Source organism: Alligator sinensis, unplaced genomic scaffold (genome assembly GCF_000455745.1).
Source record: "Alligator sinensis unplaced genomic scaffold, ASM45574v1 scaffold428_1, whole genome shotgun sequence".
Lineage (NCBI taxonomy): Eukaryota > Metazoa > Chordata > Crocodylia > Alligatoridae > Alligator > Alligator sinensis.
In genome coordinates this window covers 2,991,101-3,006,472 of record NW_005841919.1, presented here as the reverse complement: position 1 = coordinate 3,006,472, position 15,372 = coordinate 2,991,101, and the positions used below count along the sequence as shown (strand labels likewise).

Sequence of the window (15,372 nt, the reverse complement as noted above, 5' to 3'; positions counted from 1 at the left end):
ACCAGCAAGACGTGGCGGGCGAGAATAAGAGGGTGTCTTGGGCCGGCCTTGACATGGAGCGAGGGACCTTGAGGAGATCACGGCCCTCCTAAGGGACCCCGTCATGACACCTCGTTATCTTGAAAACCTATGAGTCTACCTTTTATCCTGTATATGACTGATGCCCCAAATCCTCTTGCAGGACTATCTGTCACCATCGCCACGCCTGGGAGAGCGAGTAAAATCCACTTTCCCCTTTTCTTTTCTTTTCTTTTCTAGATCTGCCGGCAAAGGACGCATCTCACGGAGTTTTTCTCATCAAGGATCCGCCCCTCACCCTCGGAGCTCCATTCTCTTCCCAGTGCTGCCAGACACTCTCAGGTAAGCTATTAGTCCCTGGGGGGTCCTTGTTCCCCCTTCTCTTCTCCGCCAGTCTCCTCCTTTTTCCTCGTTGAAGTCCCCATCTTTTCGCCATGCTCCAATCACGGAGCTTCTAGCCTAATAAGGCAACAGCTCCGGAAGCAGCGTTCTCCAGGTCTCTCCACCACACCTGCGCTCACTGCTCCACAGTACTCCATAAACACATATTTAAGTAGCACTTCAGCACTTACTTGTATATAGTACTTTTCTTTTTTTTTTTTAATTCCATATTCTAAGCCAAATCAAATTCCAAATCTGCAAGTCAGTCCAGAACCATAAGTGGCCCTACTACTGGCAAACATCCTCTACCCCCTTCTGGGGCTTCAGATGTTTCCAAATCCTGTGGCAGGCATCCTACTTGTAGGCCCAAGCCCAGAGGCTTGGATTTGGATGGCCCCAAGTTTTGCTTGCCCTCAGCCATACGGCCGCAGGAGCAAGGTAGGAAGCAGTCTCCCCTTTCCATAAAGTGGGCATAAAGCCAAGGCCTTCCCACTCCAGAGGCTTACTATACATTACCTTGGCAGGTACTATCCCTATGACAGGAGAGCAGTCTTCCCCGGGTGCAACTAGGAAGGTCATCTTGATGGTCACGGTGCTTCCCTTGCCAGGTAAGCACAGGACTATACTTGATCTGAGCCGACAAGAGAATAGTACAAATTATGCATATTAGTCCAAAGCCAAAAGATTCATGATTTTCCATATAGTTCATTGGCCCCACCAGAGTCAACAGCATTTCAAGCCATGGGGACCCCACAGCTCAGCACTACTGTGTGTGTGTGTGTGTGTGTGTGTGTGTGTGTGTACTCCACCCCCACACAAGTTCCATGTGCTAACTGGCCTCCCACACATGACTGGAACCAAGTGTTCATGTCATACGTGCTGGGCTCCTCCCAAAAATGTATATGCAGGTGAGACACATGGCAATCTGGTCCAGCTCCACCTCATGGAGGGTGGGACTATAGTAATCAAACATGATAGGCTGAGAGAGGGGCCAACAGAGTGATTCTGGGTGAACAGTTTAGGGCCCCCTTTGTTGATGTTTGCCACACATTTAAAGCTGGTGAGGACAGAGAAATCATTAGAAATGGGAAAGAAAGGCACAGTAGAGCTGTGGGAGTATGTATACAATACAGTGGCTCACCATGACTTGAAAAAAGGAAGTCAGCTGTGAGGGGGACCACGCTCATTGGTCACTACCAAATTTTATTTAGCTGGGTTGCAATAACCTATTCTTGTGGTAGGTTTTCATCAGTATATTTGCCCACTATGGGCCACGTACTTCGTAGTCAGATTCAGTGTTAGCTGCATTTAACAACTTCATAGTTGCTTCTGACTGCTGAGCACATGCTGCTTTTGGCAGCAGTTTAATGATAAGCAGCAGTTTAATGATAGACAATGTATTTAATGAGATTCCCTTGCATGCAAATAAAAGATAAAGGGCTTTTCCCCCCATGCTGACTGGGGGACGGGGGAAAACGTAAATATGGTAACAATTGTACAAGCAGCAGGACTGCAGGTCACACACAGTTCAGAACACTCAAACTGGAACTCTTCAGAAATGGGTTTTCTGTAGAAGATCTAGCAGAGTCTGGAGGACAGTACATTAGACAGACTCTGGAGAACTCCCAGCGACCTGATAAAGGACCCTGGATAACATGCATCACTTCTCTGTGCATCCATGTCCCTTCTCACACTTTGCCTGTCTTGTCTCTTTAAAATGCATCTGTGTCCGCCTGGCCTCGAACATCTTGTGCCCGGCGACTTTGGTCTGGATAGAGGATGGTGTCTGCCTTGTTATCCCAGGTGGCCCATCAAGTAGCTGTTTGCTCCCGACGTGGTCCTCCCCTATCTCGCCTGCCATGACTTTGAATCTTAATACGGGGGGGGGGGGGGGGGGGGAAGGGAGGGACCACTCTGATTCCCCTGAGGGCGCCCTGTCTCCCTGGCAGTCTTCTGCGAGGCTCTACCTCCCCTCTACCTTGCCCTTATACCCAACCTGGCGGGTCACTGTTGTTCCTGTGGCCAAACTCCCGAGCAACAGGCCCCTAGTGTCTCCCCGGTTTTTGTGCACGTTGACTTTCCTTAATGCTAACCCCGATCCTGAGGCTCATGCCACCATCGAGTCTCCCCCGGTGCCTTGATACTCAACCCCTCCAGAAGTGGGAAACACAAACCGTATCACAACACAACCCCAAAAGAAAAGAGCATTCTTGACACACCCCTCGGTACTCACATCTGGTCCCTAAGGCCTAATCAGACAAATCCTGCTCCCCCTGACGACTTATGGGGTTATCCTAGGTACCCAATGGCTCTCTGCGGGCTTCTTCTCCCTCGCCACCCTGGATCCTATATCTTTGGGCCCCCTGAGGCCCTCCACCATCCCACCTGATCAGATGCTGGGTAGTGGGTTGGCACCTCCCCCTCCTCCATGCTGGCCGCTGGAATTAGGGTCTTTCTGGGATCTTCCTTCCTGTTCTTTCGTTCTTCGCACAGGAGCTCCTGCTCCTAGTGCAGTGTCGTCTTTGCCGTAGCCAATGGCTCCTGGCTCGCCATGCGAGGCACTGAATCCTCCCCTGCTGGAGAACACTGCTTCTGGCCCCACTCACTCCACTCGGAGCTTAATGGAGGTCCCTCCAGCTGGGATTTCTGCTGGCGTCTGTCCCCTCACCTCTTTGCTCACCACTCGCTTTATTTCAGCCAACCAGTGATCGCCACTGACGTCATCGGCCGGCCGCAGCTGTATGAAGGTGCGTGCGGCTGATGATTCGCGCAGGCTCCTCCTGGTGTTCCCGATTTGCTGCGGGTCTCGCTGCAGGTGAGTGTTCCCTTTTATTTTTGCTTTTTTTCTCCCTGTTCTTCCCTGGATTCCTGCTCCCAGGGTTCCCCCCTTGCCCCTTTGGGTCTTCCCTTTTGTCTCTCTCTGCGACAGCATGTAGCCTTAGTGCTTACAAGGCCCCTTATTTCAATGGCTCAGGTTACAAGTGCCACTGCAATAGAAATAATAGTAAAAAATAATAGTAACCAATCATGTCTATTCCAGTGATTGGCACAAAGTTACTTATTAAGTTACAAAAGCAGGATCTGACATGTTATAACACTTAGCTCTGAACACTATTGTCTGCCACCAGATGCCTGTAATGTGATTTTTTTCGCTGATACAATGAATATTTTAAACACCCACGTTTGAAACATTTGATTAATCTACTACATAGCTTTTAAGTATTTTATCTGAGGATTTTTCCCTGATACCAAGAATAACAGAAAGGAAGAAACGTATACATGCGAGTGCAGGGCAAACAACAGTACAGTTTTGAAAATGTGAAATGATGCACAAGTTCTAAGTATCGCACTAACATTAAATAATGAATAGGCATGTCTACAGAATATATTTATTACATGGTAGCCTAATTAGCTGTGCAGCAAACGCCTCGGCATCTACATGCGTGCCCCTATTAGGCTGGAGTAAACTCTCTTACACTGCAGCAGGATAGTAAAAAATTCCACAGCAGCGCATGTGTAGACACTGCCCTGGCTGGCTGGGGCACAAGGGTGCTTCAGGGCGGGGTCTGCCTGCCAGCTAGCACCCTTGTGGCCAAGCCAGCCCCTCTCCAGCAGGTTGACCTGGGGAGAGCAGCCCTACGCTGGCAGGCTGACCCCCAGACAGCTGGGGCTGCTCTGACCTGGCTCAACGTGCTGTGCTCCCAGGCACACATTCAAATAACAATAAACTCTGGAGCTTTTGCATTAATTGCACAAAGACATACCCAACATGTTTCAAACTGTTGAAGTGTAAAGACACGAAGTGATGAAATAGAAACATGCACTAGGGTTTAAATGCACAATGAGGCTGCCAGTAGTTCCAAAATTTACTTTACAATATTCCAAAGATGACATTATAAGACATGGAAATAATAATGATGATCTCCTTTTAAAAAGTGCTTTGAGATCTGCAGATGGAAAGTGCTAGACAGGAACTAGGTAAGCATTATAATAGTAATAATTAGTAGTAGCAGTAGTAACATACTCAACTCCCCTAAGGATTATCCTATGCAATCTAGGTTAGGAACATCATATAGATGGCATTTTGGATCACAAAAGAAAGAGTGCAGACTGCAAGAACTAAGCCCATAGTCTGTCTCATCTGACAGCAAATTAAAATATCTACCCAACTTGTATTTTGCTCGACTGTTTTAATTACATGACTATAGCATGTTTTAATTAAATCAGTAACAAAAGCCATATCCTTGCTCTTGCAATAATTTTTATATTCCTATGCTATGAATGAACTATAGACAGGGAAAACTGTGCAACTGGATCTGTGTGGAGTGGGTGGGGGTGGGGCTGGGGCTGTGCCGGGCTGCGCTCTGGGCTGACAGCGAAAAGTGCTTTTATTTTTGCCAGGGGGCCCCAAGATGATGCCCCCCACCCAGAAGCATGGCCAGATCACAGCCAAGTGGAGCTCATGGCGGGGACAGGGGCGGATGCAGGTTCAGGGCTCCCTGCAATACTGCCCACCCAGCAGTGTGGGGGGCACAACTCTGCACAACCGCCCCTGGGCACATGCCCACCTCAGTCCCCTCCCCAGGAGTCGCCCCCCCCCCCCCCCCCCGGTGGGGGAGCCGCTAACGGCTGTCCCACTCCCTGACCTGGCCCCAGGCCCCATGCACTGCCCTGCCTGGGCAGCACCCTCAGGCCCAGGCCCAGCCCTTGCCCCACTCCCTCCCTCCCTCACTGGGGGGGGGGGGGGGGGGCCCCAAACCGCCCCCCCCACCCTCCCACAGACTTAACTGCAGTCAGCTGAGGGAGCTGCTCTCCACTGCTGCCTGGGGCTATACTCCTGGCCATGTGCATGTATGCGTATGGACACATGCACATGGTGCCTCCTCCATCCCGTTCCTCATAGCCCCTAGCAGACTGGAACTTTGCCAGCCTGCAAGGGGAAACCTGCCTTTTCTCACATTCTTCCACGGAGAATGGAAAACCTGGATCTCTGCACAATGCTGAGAATCCAGGACAAATGCTGTCCCAGGCATATATCCTGGGACTGGGACTTGATGTTCCCACTTTGGAACTGTCCTGCCCAATTAGGGAGGGGTGGTCACCCTACCCTCTTCCCAAGTGGGGCCAGAACCCTCAGGCACCCGCATATGAAGTACCTATGTGTCTGTTGATGCTGTCTCATTAATAGGCCTGAGGTCGTCATTCAGAAAAGAATTCAAGGCATCTCCTTAGTCTCCTCAGTAAGTTTATTCCACAGCCATGTGAACCTGATGTGCACTCACTATTCTCTTTCCCAGATGCCAATATAGAGGATCATAGGCGACTTGTAGCGAGCGGGGGACGTGTCCCCCTGAAGACTGTCCACCGCCGCTAGCTTCTTCAGGTACTCGCCACTCACCACCCTTCCCCTCCACTGCTGCCGGCATCTGTGGACAGTCCCCGCTTGCTACTTGCCATCCTCCCTGCCCCCCACTCCCGCATCTGTGGGTGGTCCCCACTTGCGGCCAACACTTCCACTTACAAAATGGTGTCCCCTAGTCTCAAGGGGGGCACCAGTCATTGATGAAGAAGATATTACTGCTATTTTTGTTTTCATATCCTGCAGGGGGTGGAGGGTGCTCAGATCTCTTCATAAACTATCGCATTTACTTGAATCTAAGACTACCCTAAATTTAAGATGCTCCCCCCAGTAATTAGATTCTGTACATGGAAAAATTTATAAATTCATTATAAATTTCCATATATAGAATCCAATTAATAGAGGGTCATCTTTAATTCACCCCCCTTCCCCTGCTCACAGCTGCAGGGGGACAGGCAGTGGTAAGGGAGGCAGAAGTCTGACGGAATGAAGCCTCACACCTGCTCCATGACAATCTGCCAAGCTATAATGTTCAAAGATGGCAATATGGATCAGGCTTACAAAAGCACTAACCTATTAACACCAACTGAGTCAAGGTATGAAGTAGCAGTATTATCCACCAGTAGCAATTATCATCATGTCCAACATGAGCTGGCTCAAATAAAAAGAAATAGGATGATGATGATGATGATTATTATTATTATTATAAATCCTGTCTGTATAGATTGGGTACTTCAACAGGGTTTTTTGGCACTGTTATCTAAAGCTAAGTCACGGCCATTTGACAAAAGTGCCAGAAAAGCCCCACTGAAGCACCCAATCTATACAGACATGGGGTGAACCAGGTCCAACTATGTGATGCCTCTTCTGGGCATGCACTGGACTCAGTGCAGGAACATACTGACTTTAAAGTGCGAGGTTTTTTTCTTGTTTTAACAAAAAAAAAAAAAAAACTTGAAAGCAGTCAAAGTGGCCACAGAGACAACTGATTTCTTAGCCTGAGCTCCAGAAGAGATCTTTACATTCTGATTTTAAAACTGCCTTCACTATTCCATTTATAATTTTTGCCTGACTTCTATGTTTTGCTCTTATAACTGTTGTTTCATCTCATTTTTATGAAAATGTTATTGAATAAGGTGATTTTAAAACTAAAAATATAAAAACTGCAGAAATTTCCAAGAAGCAATTATAGGGAAAGTGATGATGGCAGTAACTCCAAGGATTCTGGAGCACCTACTTATTCTACCACAGACTTCCTGGGCAACTTTGGGCAAGTCACTCAAATATTCAACTCCTCACCTTGCTGTCAGTAAAATAATGACAAAAGTACAAAGGTTAAAATCAAGAAGTTTAAGACTGTGAAGTCCTCAGATACTATATAGGTGGATACCTTGGTTAAAGTATGAGCATTGTACATGAATATACTAACAAACAATGTGCCAAAGGCTTTCCACTGTTTCAAAGTCATGTATGCGATCTACTGAAACCTTCACACTCACTGTTACTCCCCTGCCAGAATACAGTTCCCAAAGCATTCCTTGATCATTTGATTTGATGCCAGAGTTAAACATAAGCAATGTTACTAATGCTCAACTACATAAGAACCTTTCAATGCTGTTGCCTCTCAGGAGTCGCAATGAAAGAAAGCAGTCATTTCACCCATTTTACTACTCCAGATAAGAGTTCAAATTCTTTACTGTAAACTCCTGAAAGAGCAGACTAAGAATTGTAGAAAATGTAAAAGTCATTCCTCATTACTAACCAACCTGAGTCTCTTTGTAAGAACAACTCCTTCAGTCTGGAAACACAATGGGTAAGTGTAGCAGCCCAAGATATTTTCTGAAACCTAATGAAAGTATCTTGCACAAATAGGGCTGGACAGATAAGGCCATCTGTATTCAAAGAGAATGTTCATAAACGGAATCAAGTGCCAAGAGGAATCTACACAGTCCTGGGAACCAAGGACATTTCACTCTTCCTAAACTGTAATTTTCCAGACTGGTACAAAGCAATACAATAGCTGCACCAAGTCTGTAGTTTCCCAGTCACTGAGCTTTAACAGAAACCCTAAAACATACAAATTTAATAGCGAGTAAAGGTGAGAGAGCTGGTAACAACCTCTGCTAGTTACAGCGCTGTCTAGGAGAGACCAGGGCTGAATTACGCTCTAGGACAGAACTGCCCAGGTTCCCACTAAAGTGAAAGGGGCTGTGCCTATACTTGCCCCACACAGTATGGTCCAAGGTCTGGAGCAAACACATAAAAGTGCCAACCATAAACAAAGCTCAGCAAACCTGAAAATTAGGAAGTTCAGAATGGAAGAGAGGCAAGCGACCAGGATTCCCACCTGCAAACATAGGGAGGGGCATGCATCAAACATATGCTTGTGCACTCACCCTAGCAGTGCCACTGCCTTCCCACTACAGGGAACTGTGGTGGTGGTACTTTAAAGATGCCCCACAATCACAATGCGGGGAAAATCAGAGAGACAGCCAAAACCTGGCAGCTCTCAGGCAGTGTTGCCAAGTCTGCTTATAATAAGCAGAATTGGGTTTGTTTTGTTTTGTTTTTTAAGTCACTTTAATTTTTTGAGAGTTGTGGGTTTATAAGCACCCCCACTCCCTTCTCTTTGAAATGTGTTGGGCTTGTTTTTAAAGTGTGTCACTTTTTTTTTTCCTCGCAAGACTTGGCAACAGTGTTCTCAGATAACGGTGGGAAGTCAAGGGGATCCATGCTGTGCCCAAGGGTTTTCTCCCCCAGGCCCTCACCCATTGGCTCCTTAGCAGTTTGGCCCAATGGAAGTCATAATACCAGAGACTCTCCCAGGACTTACTAAGAGAGCCCTTTTTCCCCCTTCATATTCTCCACAGAGATGTAGAAAAAATGATATGCACTCATAACATGCTGGCTTACCCAGGTCAGAGGCATACCTGTCCAATACTGCACCCCAGGCAGCAGCAGTACAGTGCAGGAACAGTAGCCAGAAATTCTCTGCTGCGAGAAGAGACATTACCTTCTTTTTGCCACCAACATGTGTGTCAAGTGGCCGTTTAAATACTGATTTAGGTAGCAAAGAGAGGCGGCAGCAGCAGCAAACCTCTAGCTGCTACTCTTGCACTACACACCATCACTGCTGCTCTGCCCTTCCCTCTGCTGGAGACAGAGCTGCTGCAGAGAAGGTGTGGGGAATGGGAGATAAGTGGGTGAGGTGTTCCCATAGTTCCATTTCAGTGCACGTAGGGAGTGCTTGGGGCTCATGTCCTGCTCACCTAGCCATCGTTATACTGCTGACAAATGTCTCTACAGAGCACTCTCCATGGGGTCAGCATAAGCCTTGGATAGCGTCTTTGAAGCAGCTGAACTCCCTTCCAGTTTGGAGGGGAAAGAGGAATCAGTGTGGAAGGTTCTCACCATGTCTTGATCTAGATTTCCAGGAATGACCCCAAGGCCCTGTAATTAGTTGAGAGTGATACTTCATTATTCTCTTTCCTGCTCTAAATCATTCAACATAATACACACTGAGCCTTAACATTTAATAATCGTTTCAAAGTAATCTGATAGGACTTTTACCTGCCTTGACCCGTACAGAGGGTTCTACATTTCTCCTGCAAGGCATGATGATATCACTAACATCCAAATCACAGTAGGAAGCCATGTTCCTTATAATGTCATTGACTGCCCCAGGAGAAAGAAAACCATGATTTTAAGTGTTGGAAGATGGTGAGTAAGAGAAGAATTTAAAGAGCCTGAACCTGCAAATATGAACAAGAAAAACCCAACCCATGACTAAAAATGCTCACATCTGAGAGACCCAAGCCCTCAGACTTCAATTTATGGAAGAGGTAACATTTCTATTTTTGTTCAAAGCTAGTTTTTCTATATTGTTATACATTCACTGCAATATAAGGTACCATTATTAAAATCTCTATCACATATTGTGCTTTTTCTTAGACTTCAAAGCACTTCAAAAAAGGAGGGAAGCTGTGATATCCTCACTTCTAACACAGACATAACCAGATGAACATCTTAGCAAGGGTCCCCTCAGCAGGACCAGAGCAGGGACAGAAAAAGAACTTGCACCTTCTGCGTCAGCTTTGTGCCACAGTCATTGAACCCTTTACTTTCTTTACCTTTATGTTTACTCGGTCGTTAAACAGGTAGGTCGTTAAGTGAGGAGTACCTGTATACAGAATCCTGCATAGGGAGTAAGAAGCTCCATGAGCTGTCTCTCTAAGCTTCTTTGCAATTATCCCAATAACCCCCACAACACTCAAAAACGTTCAGAGCTTCGACCAGACCCTATACATCTGAGAAGATTCATGGAGTACTGAGCCCTTGACATAACGGAGCTTATGTCAACCACTGCCCACACACTCGCTCACAGACACTCCATTTATTGTACAGTGACTCAAACTGTGTATGGCAGTGGTGCCCGAGATGTCCCATTTGGGGTTCACAACAATGTCATGAATAGTGACTATCTTTACCACCACCCCTCCTCTCGGTGCCATGGCAAAGAAGTTTGGCACCCAGGGCAAAGCCTGCAGTGGCAGCTCGCCCTCGCCCCGCGTACAGATTTGGGGTGCACCCACCACCCCCATGCTTGCCCGGGACTGGATGCAGTGCAGGAGCCATCCTCCCCCCACCAAACGAGCTGCTTGGTTCTATGCCCTACCCCGGCTGGGCAGCACCTATTGGTGCCCCTTTGCTTTGGCGCCTGGGGCAAATCGCCCTGCTCTCCCCCGCCCTTGCTATGGCACTGCCTGCTCTAAACCATACCCATTCCACACAGGCACAGGTCATTTAAGAGACAGAACTAAAACTCAGTTTTCCTGACTCAGTTTAGGCTAAGCTTCTAATGGTGTACAGTTTCTAAAACTGTTCTAAAAGTCAATCATTTATTGTGATTATACCAAGAATTGGTTGCTTAAAATAGTAGACATGTTTCATTCCCTACTTCTTGCCTATGTAAGTAGCAAGCTTAACAATGCTTTCAAATCGTTTTATTAACATAAAAGGTCATGTTCACCTACACCCAATTTCCAAAGGAGAGACAGCTAAACTTCACCCTTCAGTTAGATGAAGGATTTGTGCCAGAAACAGTAGATTGGCTCAAGGAAAAATATATGATTAGAAACAGATTTGCATTGCTATAATTTCTGATACCACTGACCCAAAGAACAGTTCAAAAATCTTGGAAGCTTTCCATGTGGGGGCAAGGAAAAACTAAACCTTGCTTCTGGTTACTAAGCCCAGTAGAATGTGTTTCTCAAGCACTCTTTAAAAAGAATAAGGACCAAGTATTAAGAAAAAACAGAACCTCGTTTTAAAGATTAAGATCCAATACTTTTATGTTTGGCCCAACAGAAGTACTTTTCCTCCTAAAGAGCATTAAAAGATGTTTTTTGTTAATTAAAGGGAGTTGCACAACAAACCAGCATATTAGAAAGACTAGACGACTTGAATAGTAACTCATGAAGTAAACTTGAGCAAATGTAATGAGTTACTATATTAACTCTCACTTTTACCCTAGAATTCACAGCCCAGCGTCTCATTCCTTGGACCTGAGCATGCATATCCTCTAATCTGGTTTCAGTGCCTTTGTTTTTCCTCATCTTTTCTTAGCCTTGCTTACTCCAAAGGCTAGTGTGCTTTTAGAGGCTCAAGACAAGACATCTAAATTGTACTCATTTCTCTCTCAACCACCATATAATACGCACATGCTGCAGAGACAGTACATCCAGCCTCTGGAAGGAAGCAATGAAAGTGTTTTATTTGGCAAAGGTGTAGCCCCTTCAGTTAGTGAAGCAGCATTTGGGGCTAAAGAAAGGGCTGATGTAATAAATAATTCTGGGGACTCTATAATGAAAACTGAAGACATGACAGGTCCAGGGCGGGTGCAGTGCTATGGCTGCACCCCATTTTTGGATTGGACTGCACTGCGGGAGCCTCCAGGGACTTTTTAAAGTTCCTAAAGCAAGTGAAAATACTTACTCCCTACCTCTTCCTAGTCTAACAAATGCTCCTTCCACCCACATCCCTGCCCTTTCTTCCCCCAACCCCAGCTGCCTTTCCCACTGTCATGAGGACAAAGAAGCACCACAGCCACTCCTGCTGGCTGCACAGAGGCTGGGCTCAGCTGGGGATGGGGATAAGGCAGCAGGGATGGATAGGGATTCCCCTTCTCCATACTGACTGGGCAGGGTGGAGGGAAACTATCCAAGAGCTCTCCAGCCGCCCTATTGCCTCTGTCCCTCCCCAACTGAGTCTGGTCCCCACTCAGCCCAGCTGACCCTAGAAAATCCCTGCCCCCAACCATAGAGAATGCATCAGGAGCAAGGGAGGAGACCACCTCCTAACAGGAATGGGAAGGGAGATGTGCTTTAGGTCTTTAAAAAATCCCTAGAGGCTCCCACCTCATGGTCCGCTGGCAAAGAATGCTGGGAGCAAGAGGTGCCACTACCCTTGCAGTATGAGTTGTTATTTCCCCCACCCCTCTTTGGGAAATCCTGGATACACCCCTGACTGAGGCTCATGTCAGAGACTTTTTTAAGATCTGCCTGGAATCTAACATTCTAGATCATGTAGCTGCCATTTCAGCAATATCAATACATCAGCAGATATCTTTTTAGATACAGAAAACTGATTCAAGCAAAATGTTTCCATCCATCTAACCACTACCCAACATTCCTTCCACACTGAATGGAAGCATCTTGCCTTTACAATACAGAAAGAATTAAATCTAAGAAATCCGCCTGGCTCAAAGAGAACAGAAAAGAACAGAGGGGGAGACTGTCACTTAAAATGCATACTGAGCAATTTACAATAAAGATAAAGATAATGGCCTCTCTACAGATAAGGGAGTTACCAAGTTCCATTACAGGGTTTATTTTTACCTTCTTACAGGAGATGACAAAATCTCCAGGATGACAACACTTCTTTGGCTTGAAAAGTACCAGCTTCATACTGAAGGGAAAGGAGATAAGCCAATTTATTAAAAAGTGATGAGCGCCAAACTGAATTACAGGTCACTAAAGAAGACCGAATGAAATTCACGTGCCCACCACCCTAAAAGCCTTTCTACAGAAATCTCTCTCCTTTAAAACTGATGTACAAACTGCGCAAAGAAAATAAATTAAAAGACAAGCAATGAATGGCTTTTGTCTAATTGTAACTGTTACAGGCAATATGTAGACAAGTAGCCAGGTCTCTAGTGGCAAGTTATAAGCTAGAGGGAACAGATTCACATGTACCTCAGGTAGGTGTGTATTTTGTGGGCTAAAGAATAAGGGATCTCATCCTGACTTCACAGCTTTCTATGATTTTATCTAGGAATGGTGGTTGTTTAGCGATAGATACATTGTGGAATGTCACTCAGCTATTCCCACAGTTCCCCGTCAGCAAAGTAAATAGAAAACTGTTCAATTTATTTTTGACTTGGGGTTATTAGAAATTGTTGGTCCCACCCACACCTGCTGTCCACTTGAATCATACCCTTTTACAAAGTATTTCTGTGACCATTCTGAGATGCACTAATTTTTTTTTTTTTTTGGAACGCTTGGGGGTGATTTGTCAGATCGCTTTTAACATTTTTTTTATTTGTGTATTTAACAGTTCAGGACCCCTCAAGATAAAAAGTACCTTAACTGTAGCTGTTGAAGTGTTAACAGTTGAGTACCATTAGAAACTAAGACATATGCTAAACCACAAGAAACTTTTAACAAAGGAAGTCATTTGCAAGAGTGCTCCAGTTGTTTGGTAGAGGAAAGGTGGTTTTATAAAATCCTCATTGCTCAAGGGGCCCTTTAGAAAAGGGACTGGCAAAGAAGGATTGCACCTAAGTTCCACAGGCCAGCTGGAGGCAAAGGTTATAGTGACCCCAGAATCTCTAGGCTGGAAGGACCACAAAAATGAGGAGCTCAGCCTTTGCAAAACAAGAAGGCAAAATTATATAATGGGCCATAAGACCTCTGTGGGACATAAATATCTGCAGAGACCAGGAAATCTTGCATAGCTCGAGTCCCAGGTAGCAAGGCAAATGTAGACCTTATGGAGATGCTAGGCTCAGCATTGGAAGGAAGAGGCAGGGGAGCTGGGCAAATGATTAACATCCTAGTATGGTGCTCAGGATACTCTGAGATCTGTGACCCAAAGTGTTCAGAGTACGGTGGATGAAAGTGGACTTGTGATCTGCACCTCCAAAAAGGAAGCTCTGATTCACCATGTACACTATGTAGGGAAGATGGGAACTTCTGCTTCCCAGGGGAAAGCGGGTGGAAGGAAAATGGACCCTATGGAGAACTAGGTGCAATGCACTCTGATCACCTGAGTAGAGTGGGAAGTTGGGTTGAGGGCCAGCAGAGTCTCCTGTCTGCCCATCTAGCTGTGTAAGAAACATGCTGACAGTGAATTCCAGATGAGCACACAGGTCTGTGTCTGAAGACTGCAAATTCTCCAATGCTTGCAATGCAAATGGGGTGGAGAGGAGGGAGCATTTCATTCTAGAAATAGAAAATTTGTACAGGGGCAAAGGGAAGATCCCAACATTTCTCTCTAAACATCTACATCCATTCCATTAAACTTGGGCCAGGACATGGGGGAAGCTGGAGTTGGGGAGTGAGAAAAAAAAAAGAAACCTAACTTTCTGCCATGCAGACAGGCAGTGAGCAGTTTAAAAGCAGCAATTCTGCTAAGAAGAGCCAGGCATTGAAAAAAAAGTCAACCAAACCCCTTTCGGGTCCAAACAGGCTAGAAAAGTCAGAGCAGTGTTTAGACACGTGTTTAGCCTGCCAGGGAAGGAGGCAAATAGGCACTTACTCACCGCTGAAGACGGGCGATCCTCAAGCAGGTGCCTGGAGATCCTCCCAAGGCTGCCGCCGTGCGCTGGCCCTCCTGCGAGGTGGGCAAACATGAGGCGTAAGATAAACCCCGAGGTTTCCACTAGGTAGCCCCAGCCTTTAAAGCCCGAGGAGGGCTGGGATCCTGGAGCCTCAGCTCTAGGGGGAGAAACCCCCCAGCCCCAGGCATCCCCACCCCGCCAGGAGGCGGCACTTGTAGCAGCCGCCCCGCGCTGCTGTGGAGGGCAGCCGGGCTGCTGCAGCCCGCGGCTCTCCCGCTCCCGAGGCAGGGGGGAGCCGGGCATGGCCGCCCCCGGGCCGGGAGGAGAAGAGCGGCCCCCCCGCCCCGGGGCAGCAGCAGCAGGTGGAGGCCGCCCCGAGCCCACGTACCCGAGCCCGCGGGAAAGGCCCCGCAGCAGGTGGAAGCCGGCGCTGCCCTGCGCGGCGCCAGCGAGGGGCTGACTGGAGGCTGGAGAGCAGGAGCCGCCGGGCGACGGGGCGAGGCGAGGCAAGGCGGGGAGGCCCCGCCCAGCTCCCCGCGCTTTCGGCCCCGGAGCCAGCAGCCTTCGGGTCCGTCCGGCAGGAGACGGCCGCCCCTCGGCCTCAGGAGACCTTCCGCCTGAGGGCGGGAGGACCTCGGCGGGTCTTGAAAACCTCCCAGGACGAAGAAGCCCCTGCTTCTCTGGGGCAGCCTGTGCCTGCTCTTTGCTCCTCTCCCAGGAGAGAGCTTTTCCTCGTATCTAACCTCGACTCCCCGTGCTGTAGCTTGAGCCCATT

General features: G+C 47.4%; 1 protein-coding gene and 1 long non-coding RNA gene across 13 annotated transcripts in view; one reads left to right on the top strand and one right to left on the bottom strand.

Annotated features, from left to right (window-relative positions):
- Nucleotides 1-997, top strand: part of LOC102368422 — a 2,183-nt gene extending 1,186 nt beyond the window's left edge. Inside the window, exons 2-3 of the long non-coding RNA XR_323262.2 lie at nucleotides 259-360; nucleotides 924-997. This is a non-coding gene — a long non-coding RNA (uncharacterized LOC102368422). The remainder of the gene's footprint in view (nucleotides 1-258; nucleotides 361-923) is intronic.
- PLEKHG4B (pleckstrin homology and RhoGEF domain containing G4B) overlaps nucleotides 1-15,044 on the bottom strand; it is a 234,881-nt gene extending 219,837 nt beyond the window's left edge. For 2 of the 12 annotated variants that reach the window (XM_025198263.1, XM_025198267.1), the window contains exons 1-3: nucleotides 14,986-15,044; nucleotides 14,580-14,650; nucleotides 12,655-12,724 (exon numbers count right to left, since the gene is read on the bottom strand). In XM_025198263.1, coding sequence (XP_025054048.1) covers nucleotides 12,655-12,723 — 69 coding nt within the window. In that variant the 5' untranslated portion in view covers nucleotide 12,724; nucleotides 14,580-14,650; nucleotides 14,986-15,044. Of the gene's footprint in view, nucleotides 1-915; nucleotides 1,031-9,027; nucleotides 9,209-12,654; nucleotides 12,725-14,083; nucleotides 14,141-14,575; nucleotides 14,651-14,985 lie in introns of those variants that run through there. The other 10 variants (XM_025198275.1, XM_025198278.1, XM_025198274.1 and 7 more) reach the window with 8 other exon arrangements.
- Nucleotides 15,045-15,372: the final 328 nt, after the last annotated feature.